This window comes from Orcinus orca, chromosome 2 (assembly GCF_937001465.1).
Source record: "Orcinus orca chromosome 2, mOrcOrc1.1, whole genome shotgun sequence".
Lineage (NCBI taxonomy): Eukaryota > Metazoa > Chordata > Mammalia > Artiodactyla > Delphinidae > Orcinus > Orcinus orca.
Genome location: NC_064560.1, coordinates 124,959,774 through 124,975,193, shown reverse-complemented (window position 1 = coordinate 124,975,193; position 15,420 = coordinate 124,959,774). Strand labels below are relative to the sequence as shown.

Genomic DNA, 15,420 nt, shown 5'->3' with positions numbered 1-15,420 from the left:
GTCCAGCACCCTGAGTCCTCCTCCCCTTCTCTCTCGTCCAGCTGTGGGACACGGTCCGCGGGCAGCTGGCCTCCCAGCACGCCTGTCCCAAGCCTCTCAACTGCATCGCTTTCCACCCAGAGGGGCAGGTGATAGCCATTGGCAGCTGGGCTGGCAGTTTCAGCTTCTTCCAGGTGGATGGGCTCCAAGTCACCAAGGTGAGAGGAGCCCGGTGGCCCTGGGGAAGGAAGCACGGGAGGGTGGGAGTGGAGAGCGGGAAATGGCGGACACCAGCATCCTGGGTCACTCTTAGTTTGGGCTGAGAGCAGGGCCCTGACATTCCAGTTTCTACCTCTCCATGCAGGAACTGGGGGCCCCAGGAGCCTCTGTCCGCGCCTTGGCCTTCAGTGCGTCTGGGCGGGCTGTAGCTGTGGGCCGGCTGGACGGGATGGTGGAGCTCTGGGTCTGGCAGGAGGGAACACGGCTGGCTGCCTTCCCTGCGCACCACGGCTTTGTTACTGCCGCCCTTTTCCTGCGTGCTGGGTGCCAGTTACTGACGGCTGGAGAGGATGGCAAGGTCAGGTTACAGAGGGCTGGCGGTGGGCTATGAGGAGGGGTTGCAAAGGTGTGGGACTATTTGGGGGAGGGTGGCGCCTTTGCCGAGGAGTCTGGAGGAGCTTGTGCTATGGGGGGGGGGGTGCGGTGTGTGCACAGTAGCTCTCGGGGACGAGTCTCTGGAAGGAGGACTTTAATGGGGGGGGGTTATCTTTAAGCCCCTTTCTTGGCCCTCAGGTTCAGGTGTGGTCCGGGTCTCTGGGTCGTCCCCGTGGGTGCCTAGGTTGCCCCTCTCTCTCTTCTGCCCTCTCTGTGGCCCTCAGCCCAGATGGCGATCAGGTGGCTGTTGGGTACCGAGCAGATGGCATTCGGATCTACACAATCTCTTCAGGTACCGGAGGGAGAAGGGTTGGAGTGTCTGAGCCTGGAAAGGGCCCTCTCCCCCAACTCTGGCCCTCTTTCTGAGCGTCTTACTCTGTTGTCGTCCCTCATCCTCTAGGTTCCCAGGGGGCTCAGTGTCAAGCGCTAGATGTGGCAGTGTCTGCACTGGCCTGGCTCAGCCCTAAGGTGTTGGTGAGTGGTGCTGAAGATGGGGCCCTGCAGGGCTGGATGCTCCAGGGAGGCTCCCTTCAGTCCCTCTGGCTCTTGTCCAGACACCGGAAGCCTGTGCTGGCACTGGCCACGTCCCAGGAACTCGTGGCTGCTGCCTCAGGTACGGCTGGGCAGAGGGCATGGGCAGGGTCGTGAATCACTGTTCCTTTCAAATGTGCTGACACCTTTCTTCGATTTGTGTGTATATGTGTGCATAAAAATACACACACCTATATAACTTTTTTTTTTACAACTTGCAAAGTGTCACCCTTTGAGTTTCTGCCTAGTGGGAGATTTTGCTGTGTAAAAGGGATGGGTCTCCCTTAGGAGAAGAGAGACGTTAAGGTGAAAATGGCCTTAGTCCTGTCTAGGTAAGAGGCTTGTTCAAAGTGACACTGTGCACTTTAGGAGAGGAGGGTGTGGAGGTGCAGTCGGGAGTTAGAAGGAGACGGCCGCAGAGCCAGAGCTGGGAGTGCCTGGCATTCCTGCCCTGTGCCTCACATGGTGAATGAACCTCGTCCAGGGCCTGGGTGGGACTCACGGCGTCCCTCCCTTGGAGCTGTGCCCTCAGACATCACCTTCAGCCCCCATGATTGCCTTTGTCTTTGGCCTCCCAGACCTGTGTCACTTCCTCTTTCAGAAAATCTTCCTCTCTCCCCATTTCTAATGCAGAGGACTTCACAGTGCGTCTGTGGCCAAGGCAGTTGCTGGCACTGCCACAAAAGACAGAAGACTTTCCCTGTGGCACTGAGCTCCGGGGACACGAGGGCCCCGTAAGCTGCTGTAGCTTCAGCACCGATGGATGCAGCCTGGCCACCGGGGGCAGGGATCGGGTGAGCTGCAGGGCCCTCCTCCCCGTGGGCCCCCAGCCCCTCTGGTCCTGGATTCTTGAGCAGCTCGCTTCCCACTGCTTCCTCCAGCTTTTTGCTTTGCTCAATGGCCTGTACGGGATCTGTCCACCCGTCCTCCTTTGATATTCCCTCTTTCCTTGAAACCTTTTGCCTGAGATGGCCCTGGTGTCCTATGGTCCTGATGGCTTCCTCTCTTGGGGCCTGTCCAGAGTCTGCTCTGCTGGGATGTGAGGACACCCAAAGCCCCTGTTCTGATTTGCTCCTTCTCTGCCTGTCACCGAGACTGGGTCACTGGCTGTGCCTGGACCAAAGACAACCTCCTGGTGAGTGAAGGGGTGGGGGGGTGGCACAAAGCTCAGCAGGGTTCCTGGGGGAGGACAACGCATCCCACCTTATCCTGTTCCTAATACCCATTTATAATACAGTATATGATTTTCTAACACCCAATATAATAGCTCACATTTATTGAGCACTTAGTATGTGCCAGACATTGGACTAAGCCCTTGGCATATACGGCCTCATTTAGTCTTTACAATACCCTGTGAAGAAGATACTACTATTCTCTCTATTTCATAGACAAGGATATCGAGCTCAGCTAGATTAAAGACCATTTCCAGGGTCATGTAAGTGAAGAAGCTGAGCCAGTAAACTTTATAAGAAAGCCCGTGCTCTTAACAAGAACACAGAACTGTCTCCCCAAGGCCTTAGGATGCCCTGTGTCTGCAGGTAAAGGTAGTGCTATGATTTCTTTGGTCCTAAGTGAAAAATGGGTCTCAAATTATGCACTCAGCGTTGGTAAAGCCTAGTTTTCCAACGCAGTCCCTGTTGTTCTCAAAAAGAAATGAGTAGCAGTTGAATAGACTTGTCATTGTCTGTCCTACCCCTGACTTCTAGGCAGCCAGATCTCTCCTGGGCTTGCAGACTTCTCACCTTTGTCGGGGTGAGAGAAAGTTGTTGTTGACTGACATTATGTTAATAACGAGGACAATAGCTACTATTTATTCAATGCTCACTATGTACCAGGCATCCTGCTAAGTCCTTTACGTAGATGCTTCAGCCCCATATCAGTAGGTACACTGTCATTATCCTAGTTGAACAGATGAGAAGCCTGAGGCCCAGAGAGATGAACTGGCCCCAGGTCACCAAGCAATGAATGGTGGAACTAGGATTTGAACCCAGGACAGCCCTTGCTGTTAATCACAAGGCTTACAGCCCTCCACCCTACATTATAAGTATAGAGAAATGCTGGCGGGATGCTGATTATTCCACTCCTATGCCCTCTGACTCTGCAGGTCTCCTGCTCCAGTGATGGCTCTGTAGGGCTGTGGGACCCAGAGTCGAGACAGCAGCTTGGTCAGTTCCTGGGTCACCAGAGTGCCGTGAGCGCCGTGCTGGCCGTGGTGAGAAGGCAGTGGAGAGCTCACTGGGGGTCCCTGGGAAGGTTAAGGGGGCTTTGGGAGACTGGATGCATTGCGTATCTAATCCCAAAGGCAAAAGGAGTATAAAGAGTGAGATGCTTGGGCTTCCCTGGTGGCGCAGTGGTTGAGAGTCCGCCTGCCGGTGCAGGGGACACGGGTTCGTGCCCCGGTCCGGGAAGATCCCACAGGCCACGGAGCAGCTGGGCCTGTGAGCCATGGCCGCTGAGCCTGCGCGTCCGGAGCCTGTGCTCCGCAATGGGAGAGGCCACAGCAGTGAGAGGCCTGCATACCGCAAAAAAAAAAAAAAATTTAAAAAAAGTGAGATGCTTGGGCCTGAATTAGAGCAGGATTAGGGTATTGAGGCTGAGGGTTGGTGTGAGGGGAGGGAGAGCATGAAAACACAGTATCTCAGTATCATGACCTCGTGGCATGATGGAAGTCCTGAGCCTCCCAGCCCCACTATCCAGGGTGTCCTCATTCTTTGACATCTTCTAGGCCCTTAGTGCTGAGCCCACACCTCTGTGGCAGGAGTCGTAATTCCCATGTCCCGCTCAGTGTGACTCTTCTCTTATCCTGTGCTCTGGGGCAGGAGGGGCACGTGGTATCTGTGGGCCGAGATGGGACCTTGAAAGTGTGGGACCATCAGGGTGTGGAGATGACCAGCATCCCTGCTCACCCAGGACCCATCAGCCACTGTGCAGCTGCCCTGGAGCCCAGTGCAGGTAATGACATGTCAGCCACCTTCCCGTCCCCGCTGCCTCTTCCCTTCTCCCCTTCTCCTGACTCAGTTTCTGTATCTTATCAGCTGGCCAGCTGGGGTCAGAGCTTCTGGTGGTAACTGTGGGATTGGATGGGGCCACACGGTTGTGGAATCCACTCTTGGTGAGTTCCCTGAAAGGCCTTGGGTGGGGGCAGTGGAGAGGGTATGATGGTACAGCATCCTGCTATGTCACCTCCCCACTGTGCCATCTCCATCCTTTCCTCCTAGGTGTTTCAAACACACAGCCTCCTGGGACACAGTGGCCCAGTCAGTGCAGCCGCTGTTTCAGAAACCTCAGGCCTCCTGCTGACTGCCTCAGAGGATGGTTCCATACAGCTCTGGCAGGTACCTGAAGAAGCAGGTGAGGTGTAGAGAGACTCAAGGTGTGAAAGGGGGGTGTGTTTGTCGGACCAAGAAGGTCAAGGGTAGCCTGCTATCTCCTCTTGTATCCCAACAGTGGTCCAGCTCCTAATGAATCACTTCCTTTCTTCTCCAGATGACACATATATACCCAGGAGTCATGCAGGCGTCACTGCTGTGGCCTGGGCCCCAGACGGTTCTATAGCAGTGTCTGGGAATCAAGCTGGGGAACTCACCTTGTGGCAGGAAGCAAAGGCTGTGGCCACAGCACAGGTGAATGGGGTCAACTTCAGTTCTCTGTTTATGTGAATTCTGCCCTGGCTACATATCTGATGGTATGTGCCGGGGTTAGAGGTTGCGTAGACGCCTGGGATGGGGAAGAAGGTTAATCCTGGTTCCTCAGATATACTGAAATAAACTTGTATTCACTAGGCTCCAGGCCTCATCAGTGCTCTGATCTGGTACTCAGCACACACCTTGATTGTTGTCAGTGCTGATGAAAAAGTCAGTGAGTGGCAAGTGGACCTGCAGAAGGGTTCGGCACCCAGAAATTTCAGGTGAAATGAGGCGGCTGGGTTAATGAATACAGTTACATCTGGGATTTTGCTCAAATCACTCCCTTCTACTTCTGAACTAGGTCAATAGGATGTTAGTAAGCAGGAAAAAGTCACTGGGAAATTGTTTTCTGCTCATCATGTCAATTTAAGTAATAATTATCAAGTGCCTACTTTATGCTAAGCTCTGGGCCAGGCAGTGTGAACCAGATTGAAATTAATTTTTAACTAAGGGAGCTCACAGTACAGGAATGTGCAAATAAGTAAACTGCCAACAATATGCAGAGTGATTACTGCTATAATAAAGATATATATATATATTTATATATATATATATTTTATATACATATATGTAAAATTCCTGGGGCTGCAGAATTTAAGACATTTACTGTTTACAAAAGGGTTGCTATTTGAGGTTGGGCTTAGAGGATGAGTAGGAGTTTTCTGAATCAGTAAGGGAAGTGAATGGTGTTTTAGGAAGAGGAGGTAGCATTAACAAAAGGCATGGAGGCATGAGAGTACGTGGTGTGTTCTGAGTATAGCTCAGTCTTTGGGTTCTTGGTGCGAGTGGTGGTGGGGAATTGGGTTGAAAAAATGAACTGGGGCCAGGCTGTAGAGGGCACAGTGCTAAGAATTTTGAGCAGAATAATTATCTGAATTTTAGAAAGAGAACTCTAGTGGCCACACGGAGGATGGTTAGTAGTAGATAGATACTAAACGTAGGGCGACCACATTTACAGCTGATGCTCTAGTCCAGGGAAGACAGAACGTGAGCCATGACCTGGGCAGTGGGGATGAAAAGGAGAGATAAAGATTTAGGCATGTGTTGCCAGTAGAGTCCACAGTGCTTATCAATCAATTGGAGGTAAGGAGGGAAGGAAAGGACAGGAATGTTAGAGATTCCTGGTTTGAGCAGATAAGGTGATGATGGTATGATGAATACTAATTAATATAACAAAAACAGAAAGAGGAACACAATTTGTAGGGATGGTGATATATTTTGTTTTATACTTTACTCCTGAGGAATTCATGGGGAGCTGAGAGAGGTGGACCAAAGTAGAATCTTTCTCTGTCCATGTGTCCTTTTTTGCACTATAGTCTTCACCTGAACCGAGTTCTGCAGGAGGACTTAGGGTTCCTGACAGGTGTAAGTCTGGTCCCTGACGGTCACTCCCTCATCTTGGCCAAAGCAGATTTGCAATTACTGCACATGAAGCCAGGCAATGAGCCCTCTGTAATCTGGTAAGATCCAAAATGTTTTCTCTTGGGCTGGAGAGAAGAGGAAAAGTGGGTTAGTGGCTACCCTGAGTTTGGGTCTAACTAAAACAAACATTGGGGTCTTATGGAGAGGTGTTCCTGGGCTTAGCCTCTTTCTTTCTTATCAACCAGGAGAAGCTATTCAGAAGATCCTATAATGTTGTCCACCCACCAGGACTATGGTGTGTTTGTCCTGCAGTCAATGAACCTCAGAGTTCTTTCTTTCTCAGTAAGTTCTGTCTGGGTGTGTGTTAAAACAAACATTTGTCCAGGACCAATGTTTTAAAGCCTTGGGGCCATGATGGAGGATAAGAGGAAGGAAGGGAAAAGCAGTTGGTTCCAAATCCCCTTCTCTTCCTTCAACTATAGCTCTACTTAAGAGCATTTTATATTGGGTTTCCCTATAAGATTTCATTGATACTAAAAAGGATTCTAGTGTTTAAAAGAATCGTGGGAAACCATAAACCTAGTTGTTTTCATTGCACTTTCTTCATATCTGTCTTGTCTTGCCACTGTGAGTATTAGCAGTGTCTGGAACAGTACAGATATATATCATAGACATTATGTTGGGCAAAAGAAGCCAGACACAAAAAACTACATATTACATGATTTCACCTAAATGAAGTTCAAGAACAAGCAAAACTAATTTATAGTGACAGAAGTCGGAATATTGTTAGCTCTGGGGGTGGTGATGCTCTGGTATTGACTGGGAAGGGGCGTGAAGGCGACTTTCCAGGGTGATGGAAATGTTCTACATCTTGATCTGGGCAGGGATTACATGGATGTATACACGTGTAAAATTTTATCAAGATGTCCATTTAAGATTTGTGTATCAAAAAAAAAAAAAAAAGATTTGTGTATCAGTACTTTCCTGTATCTAGGATATGATTTTGAAAAATCTTGACCAGCCCAGAGCAGAAAAGAGTTGCTTTGTCTGGGCAGCAGTATGTGATACAAGTAGGCTAATCAAAATGATCTATCCTTTCACAGAGCCAAAAGGAATTAGGAGAGTTTGCAGAGTGCCCAGAATTTGATCTGAGCTTAGAGAATCCTAATAAGACCCTCATATCGGTAACTCAGGCCAAACCTGAATCTGGTGAGTGGTGATGGGAGGGCCCAAGTAATCCAGAGGCGGCCTAGGGGAGGATGGTGCATCCTTCAAAGTCTAAGACCTGGCTCAAACTCTGCCCTTGAAATGGCAGAGTCCTCATTTTTGTGTGCCAGCTCTGATGGGACGCTGTGGAACCTAGCTAGATGCAACGTTGAAGGAGAATGGACCACAGATAATATCTGGCAGGAAAAAGTAGAAATGCCTGAAACCCGAACTCCAGAGACAGACGCGTGTGTATGTGCTGACACGTATACCTGTCCAGCAGTCCCACAGCTAAAGACACGGCAACGTAGAAAGGTGAGTTTGAGGGAAAGGTCACAGACGTTGGGGAGGAGGCTCTAGGTCTGACCCAGCAGACTTCTCTGCTTCCTTGTCTGAGGAGGGTCCACTGAGAACTCACCACACCTCTTCCCCTCCCTCCCTAAGATTCACACGGGCTCTGTCACAGCCCTCCACGTGCTGCCTGAGTTGCTGGTGACAGCTTCAAAGGACAGAGATGTTAAACTGTGGGAGAGACCCAGTATGCAGCTCGTAAGTGTGTGTGTGTGTGTGTGTGTGTGTGTGTGTGTGTGTGTGTGTGTGTGTGTGTAAGGAGGGCTAAAGGGATGTCATAGAGCAAACTTGGGGTAAGAAAGGGCAAAAGATCAAGACTGTTCTTCTGTCCTTCTTGCAGTAATGTGCAACTAACCTGTTTCTAAACAAAAGTCATTGGTGTGAGACAAATAAGTAAGGAGGCCCTAGGCTTGTAGCCCACATCTCCCGTTTTTGTTCCCATCGTAGCTGGGCCTGTTCCGATGTGAAGGGGCAGTGAGCTGCCTGGAACCTTGGCTGGGTCCTAACTCTGCCCTGCAGCTCGCAGTGGGAGACACACAGGGCAATGTATACTTTCTGTCCTGGGAATGAAGATCACTGCTCAGGGCAGAGAGACCGCTTGTGCCAGAGATGCAAAGCCTGAAGACACCAGTGGCTACGTTCTTGATACAATTATATAAATAAAAGGTGGGAAAATCTCACATGCAGTCCTGCCTGTGTTCTTAATGTGGATTTGGACCAAAAGGGAAGAATATGAATGTTCTTATGTTTCTTTTCTGATTTAACATTAATCCTTACCAGAACTGCAAGAAAGTGAACCAGATCTTTAGTATTCTTTGAAATTATGCTTTAGAATTCTTGTGTCATTTTCTGGCCCCAGGACCGTAAGGTATGACTCCTACCAGGAGGAGGAATGAAAGTGATGTTGACCAGCACTTAGTTTGAACAGAAATCTGAAGACCTCTCACTTGTTCAAGGAAGAGGAAGAGAAGGAAGAATGAGTCACTTGGGCCCTGGTTCAGGGTATTTGGAAAGAACTGGGATAGAACCAGGACAACGCTAGGTTCCTGTCACAGAAGCAGCCCCATCTACTCAGAGCCAACTGCCCAGGTGAGAGGTGAGAAGCCAGGGCTCTGAGAGCAGAACATGTCTTCTGGCTTTCACAGCCTCTGACAGGGCAAGCGGCAGCCACTTGACTTGGAAGCATTAGTCAGTATAGTAATTTGCATTCTTGGAGGAGATCACAAAAGGGGGTCTCTCTCAAATTGAAGTTCATAAAGATAAAATGAGTTGAAAGGTGGAACAATGCCTACACATGGACTTGCTGTGGACTGTGACCCTCTTAAGTAAACTGTGACCCTCTTATTTTCCTATAAGTCTGTTTTATGGGAGAGGAAGTTCCCTGAGGCCCTTTCTTTCTAAGGGTTAAGGAAGGGTTAAGGGTCTTCGGTGTCCAAGAAGTCAAGGACTTGTGTATGATAAGCCAGAGCTATTACAGGATTTTATCCTGGGTTGGTAGGGTTCTCTCAGAGACATATCACTGCACTCTGGTCTAGAGTTTTCTGGATTTAGGGAGTTGAGGGGTACTCAGTTTCATTCTTACTTTGCCCTGATTCCAGATTTTATGTGGAGAAATCACCTGAAGGACTTTATCTTATTTCTACCAATGCCTCATATTCTCTCTCAGCCTGAGGATAAAGACATAAGGAATGCCATCAGCTGACAAGTTTTAATCATAGGTCATGCTTCTGTCTTTTATCCCATGCCTCATGCAGGGCTCTAAATATACCTTCTAGACTACCTGCTCTACATGAACCTTGTGACTAGAAGTCCAGGTTAAGGTAATTTGAAACTTATGATTCATACTACTACCCAGAAACGCTACAGAGAACCATGGTACAGCATCATCCTGGAAGTCACTGGGTTCAATCGTTCCCCTGAAAGCATGGGCCAAGGAAGGAGGAAGCCCTAGATGTCTGTCTTCCATGCTCTAAAAATTCTACAAAGGCACCCCAGCTGAGGATGGAGGAGTGGGGCTGGAGAAAGTAAAGCATACCTTGCTCAGTAGACTCAGCTCTGTTTACCAGGTCCACCTGAAGGGTGTGATCTTTCTTATCTTGGAGATATAATTGCTATGAGTGAACAACAGGTTCTAGGTAACAGTAAATATGTCCCCAAGGGAGTTGAAGGGAAAATCAGTTTAGGTTTTACGTTAAATATTTTCTGAGTTCTTATCGTTAAACAATTTCAGTGTCTCCCAGTGCCTGGATGAGTTCAATTATAGTCACTGGATTATAGGATCATAGGACATTGGAACAGTCTTCTTCAACCCACAGAAGCACCTTTTTCATGTGTCAGTTTTTAACATCTGTTTTTACACATCTGTGCAGTTTGGGTTTTTTTGTTTGTTTTGGCCGTGCCGTGCGGCTTGCAGGATCTCAGTTCCCTGACCAGGGAATGAACCTGGGCCAAAGCAGTGAGAGCCCAGAATCCTAACCACTCGGCCATCGGGGAACTCTCACCCCAATTTGTTTTTGAAATCTAGAACATATCTATTCAAAGCTTGGTTTGTGGGCTTCCCTGGTGGCGCAGTGGTTGAGAGTCCGCCTGCCGATGCAGGGGACGCGGGTTCGTGCCCCGGTCCGGGAAGATCCCACATGCCGCAGAGCGGCTGGGCCCGTGAGCCATGGCCACTGAGCCTGCGCGTCCGGAGCCTGTGCTCCGCAACGGGAGAGGCCACGACACAAAAACAAAAACAAAGTTTGGTTTGTGGACCAGTGCTGTTCCACAAATTCTTGAGGGTTCATTTTCCTGGTACTTCATTTTTATTATATTTTACGAAAGTATTGTTCCATGACAGGTCAGAAATTTGTTTTAACAAGACTGCTTCCCTTTCCCCATCTGTAAAATAGGCATAAAATTGCCTATTTTTTAGGGATGTTGTGAGGATTAAATGAGTTAAAACATGTGAAACACTTAGAACAGTAGTTGACACTTACATGGTAAATGTTCAGGAAGTGCTTGACTGTTCTTTTCCTTATCCACTAGTGCAAGTATCACCTTGTTATTCTTTCTCAAAAATGTCTTGGTTATTGGTATATATTTAATCAGTCAGATGAAATCTGGACTTAATTTTTCAGTTAAAAAATATATATATGGGGAACTGATAGAATTTTTAAAAAAGAAAAAAACCCCACTTGTTGGCTCTAAATCTACCTGGAAATAAAACACATCACTTCCACTCATATTTTATATATGTGAGCAAAGCAAGTCACACGGCTCTGCCTATTGTCAAAGGGGAGGGAAGTGTCATCCTACCATGTATCTGGAAGAACTAGGAACCAGATACACAGTTATACCCTCAAAGAACCTGTGTTGATGCTTTTCCAGTAGAATGGCTCTTAGTCCTTTTTTAAAAAAGATCAGTTAAGATTTACACAGAATATTCCCACATACCCTTCTTCACCCAGCTTCCTCTAGTGTTAACATCTTACATAACCAAAAAATTAACATTGATACAATATTATTAACTACATATGTGATTCGATTTCCTCAGTTTTTCCACTAGTATCTTCATTTTGTTCCAGGTCCAATCCAGAATACCACATTGCATTTAGTCATTATGGCGCCTTAGTCTAATCCTTCAGCTGTGACCCTGTCTCAGACTTTCCATAGTCTTGACATTCTTGGAGATTTCTGGTCAGGTGTTTTGTAGAATATCCCTCAGTTTGGCTTTGTCTGCTGTCTTCTCATGAACAGACTGAAATTATGAATTTAAAGGAAGAATACAAGAGATGATGTGCCCTTCTTGTTACATCATATCAAAAGCAATGATATCAACATGACTTATTACTAGTGGTGTTAACCTTGATCACTTGTAAGGTTGACGCGATGTTTGCCAGGTTTTTCTTACTGTACCTTCTCCATATTGTTTGTTAGAAGCAAGTCATTAAGTCTAGCTCACACTCAAGGGGAAGGGGATTAAGCCTCTAAGAGGGAGATATATCAAAGAATTTGTGGTAATCACCACAAAATCAATAAATTTTGAGGTAAGTGTTTTTAGACTATGCAAATATTCTGTTTTCACTGACTTTTTAATATTCATGCATCAATCTTGCCTGAGCAATTATGACTGTGATTTTCTAATGATGATTTTCTATTTCCCTCAGCCCTTCTATATTAATTGAAATTCTAAAAGGAATGTTTATCCCCTCTTCCCCACTTATTTATATATTGAGTCATTCACATATCAGTATGGACTCATGAATATCTATTTTACTTTTTGGGAGCCTATTGCATTTTATTACTTAAACTACATAGTATGTATATTTCAATGCAACTTTTTTGGCCACTATTTTTAAAGGAAAAATATATATCACAAAAATTCAGTATAGCATTTTAAATTGAGATATAATTCATTTTCACCTTTTTTTTTTTTTTTTTTTTTTTCTGGCTACACTGCACAGCATGCGGGATCTTAGTTCCCTGACCAGGGATCAAACCCGTTCCCCCTTCCCCGGAGCCTTAAGCACTGGGCTAGTGGTGTTAGGGGAGTCCTGTTTTTCACCCTATAATTCAGTGGTTTTTAGTATATTCCAACACTGCAACTATCACCATTAACTCCAGAACATTTTTATTACCTCCAAAGAAACATTGTACCGAATCACTCCCCTCTCACCCCTTCCTCCAGCCACTGGCAATTGCTAATCTACTTTTCATCTCTATGGCTTTGCCTATTCAAGACATTTTATATAAATGGAATCATACAATATGTGGCCTTTTGTGTGGCTTTCACTTAGCATGTTTTCAAGGTTTATCCATTTTGTAGCATGTATCAATACTTTATTCCATTTTATAATAATAATACAATATAACAATAAATAATACAATAATATTCCATTGTATAGATACACCATATTGTGTTCATCCATTCATCAATTGATAGAAATTCTGGTTGTTTCCACTTTTTGGCTATTATTATGTTGCTATCAACAGTCAACGTACAAGTTTTTGTGTAAACATTTCTTTTCAATTCTCTTTACATACCTAAGATCAGGATTAGTAGGTCACATGGTAACTATATGTTTTAACTATTTGAGGAACTGCCAAACTATTCTCCAAAGAAGCTGAGCCATTTTACATTCTCACCAGTAACATGAGAGGTTTCTAATTCGTCCACATTTTCACCACTACTTGTTATTTTTGGTCTTTTTAATTGCAGCCCTGCTAGTGTTTGTCAAGTGGTATCTTGTGATTTTGATTTGTTTCTTTAATATTTAATGATGTTGAACATCTTTTCATGTGCTTATTATTGGACATTTGTATTTCTTTGGAGAAATTTCTATTCAGATTCTTTGGTTGGTTTTTAACTGGGTTATTTATCTTTTTGTAAATAAATTTATTATTTATTTATTTTTTTGGCTGCGTTGGGTCTTTGTTGCCGCGCGTGGGCTTTCTCTAGTTGTGGCGAGCGGGGGCTACTCCTCGTTGCAGTACACGGGCTTCTCATTGCGGTGGCTTCTCGTTGTGAAGCACGGGCTCTAGGCAAACGGCCTTCAGTAGTTGTGGTACATTGGCTCAGTAGTTGTGGCTCATGGGCTCGAGTGCAGGCTCAGTACTTGTGGCGCACAGGCTTAGTTGCTCCGCGGCATGTGGGATCTTCCCAGACCGGGGCTCAAACCCATGTCCCGTGCATTGGTAGGTGGATTCTTAACCACTGCGCCATCAGGGAAGCCCCTATTTATCTTTTTATTGTTGAATTGTAAGAGTTCTTTATATATTCTGGATACTGGATCCTCATCATGTTATGATTTGCAAATATTTTCTCCCATTCTATAGGTTGCCTTTTCACTTTCTTGATAGTGTCCTTTTTTTTTCTTCCCCTAGTATATCTATTTATTTATTTATAATTAATTAATTATTTTTTTGGCTGCATTGGGTCTTCGTTGCGGCACGTGGAGTATTTTGTTGCATCATGTGGCCTCTTTGTTTCAGCGCACGGGCTTCTCTCTAGTTGTGGTGTGCAGGTTTTCTCTCTCTAGTTGTGGCACACTGGTTCCAGAGTGCGTGGGCTCTGTAGTTTGCAGCACATGGGCTCTCCAGTTGAGGAGCATGGGCTCAGTAGTTGTGGCACGCAGGCTTAGTTGCCCTGCAGCCTGTGGGATCTTAGTTCCCCGACCAAGGTTCGAACCCGTGTCCCCTGCATTGGAAGGTGGATTCTTTACCACTGGACCACCAGGGAAGTCCCGATAGTGTCCTTTGATTAACAAAAGTTTCAAATTTTGATGAACACTATTATTTTCTTTGGTTGATTGTGCTGTTGGTGTCATAGCTCAGAAACTGTTGCCTAATCCAAGGTCACAAGATTTCCATCTGTGTTTTCTAAAAGTTTTATAGTTTTAGCTCTTACATTTAAGTCTTTGACACACTTTGAGTTAATTTTTGCATATAGTGTGAGGTAGTATTCCAAATTGATTACTTTGCATGTGGATATCCAAGTTGTCTTGACACCATTTATTGAAAAAACTATTCTTTCCCCCTTTTAGTAGTCCTGGCATCCTCGTTGAAAATCAGTTGACCATAGATACATGTATTTATTTCACAACTCTCCAATTTTATTGATCTATATATCATCTTTATGCCAGTACCACACTTTCTTGATTACTACAGCTTTGTAGTAAGATTTGAAATCAGAAAGTGTGAGTCCTCCAACTTTTTCAAGATTGTTTTGGCTATTCAAGATCACTTTGCAATCTCATATGAATTTTAGGTTTGTCTTGTTCACTTGTGCAAAAAGGCTATTGGAATTTTGACCAGAATCGCGCTGAATCTGTAGATCACTTTGGGGAGTATTGCCATCTTAGATATATTAAATTTTCCAATCCATGAACACAGTGTATTTCCACCTATTTGGGTCTTCTTAAATTTCTTTCAATAATGTATTGTCATTTTCAGTGTACAAGTTTTGTGATTTAAATCTACTCCTAATTTTTTTTGATGCTATTATAAAGGGATTTTAATTTCCTTTTCAGACTATTCATTGCTAGTGTATAGAAATACAACTGATTTTTGTATATTGATCTTGTATCCCACAACCTTGTTGAACTTATTATCTCTAATTTCCTTTTGTATGTATTGTTTAGGGCTTTATATATATATTAGATCATGTAATCTAATATATATATATTAGATCATGTAACCTAATCTATATATATATATTACATCATGTAATCTAATCTATATATATATTAGATCATGTAATCTAATATGTATGTATTAGATCATGTAATCTAATATATATTAGATCATGTAATCTAATCTATATATATATATTACATCATGTAATCTAATCTATATATATATTAGATCATGTAATCTGCCAATATAGTTTTTCCTCTTCCTTTTCAATATGGATGCCTTTTCCCCTCTATTCCTTATCTAATTACTGTGCCCAGAATCCGGTACAATGCTGAATGGAAGTGGTGAGAGCAGATATCCTGGTCTTGTTCCTGATCTTTGGGGAAAAACTTTCAGTCTTTTTGCGGTTTTTCATAGACATCCTTTATTAGGTTGAAGAAGGTCCTTTCCATTCTTAGTTTGTTGAATGTGTATCGTGAAAGGGTGTTGAATTTTGCCAATTGCTTTTTCTGCATCTAATGAGATGGTCATGTGA

The 15,420-nt window shown here is 45.0% G+C and overlaps 1 protein-coding gene and 1 long non-coding RNA gene across 11 annotated transcripts in view; one reads left to right on the top strand and one right to left on the bottom strand.

The window, feature by feature from the left end:
- LOC125963408 (uncharacterized) overlaps positions 1-15,420 on the bottom strand; it is a 500,580-nt gene that overhangs the window by 88,497 nt on the left and 396,663 nt on the right. The gene's annotated exons all lie outside the window — the stretch shown is intronic.
- The window catches only part of TEP1 (telomerase associated protein 1), a 50,111-nt gene that overhangs the window by 32,783 nt on the left and 1,908 nt on the right, over positions 1-15,420 (top strand). For 3 of the 10 annotated variants that reach the window (XR_007475320.1, XR_007475317.1, XR_007475323.1), the window contains 19 exons: positions 42-197; positions 344-556; positions 772-925; positions 1,034-1,246; positions 1,798-1,958; positions 2,186-2,299; positions 3,269-3,376; positions 3,984-4,116; positions 4,200-4,276; positions 4,383-4,515; positions 4,651-4,787; positions 4,947-5,071; positions 6,167-6,310; positions 6,458-6,554; positions 7,316-7,421; positions 7,528-7,733; positions 7,863-7,967; positions 8,217-8,435; positions 8,629-8,858. Coding sequence is in view for 3 of the 10 variants with exons in the window: in XM_049705469.1 (XP_049561426.1) it covers positions 42-197; positions 344-556; positions 772-925; positions 1,034-1,246; positions 1,798-1,958; positions 2,186-2,299; positions 3,269-3,376; positions 3,984-4,116; positions 4,200-4,276; positions 4,383-4,515; positions 4,651-4,787; positions 4,947-5,071; positions 6,167-6,310; positions 6,458-6,554; positions 7,316-7,421; positions 7,528-7,733; positions 7,863-7,967; positions 8,217-8,339 (2,505 nt within the window). In the remaining 7 variants the exon portion in view is untranslated. Of the gene's footprint in view, positions 1-41; positions 198-343; positions 557-771; positions 926-1,033; positions 1,247-1,797; positions 1,959-2,185; positions 2,300-3,268; positions 3,377-3,983; positions 4,117-4,199; positions 4,277-4,382; positions 4,516-4,650; positions 4,788-4,946; positions 5,072-6,166; positions 6,311-6,457; positions 6,555-7,315; positions 7,422-7,527; positions 7,734-7,862; positions 7,968-8,216; positions 8,450-8,628; positions 8,859-9,367; positions 12,189-15,420 lie in introns of those variants that run through there. The other 7 variants (XR_007475318.1, XR_007475319.1, XM_049705469.1 and 4 more) reach the window with 7 other exon arrangements.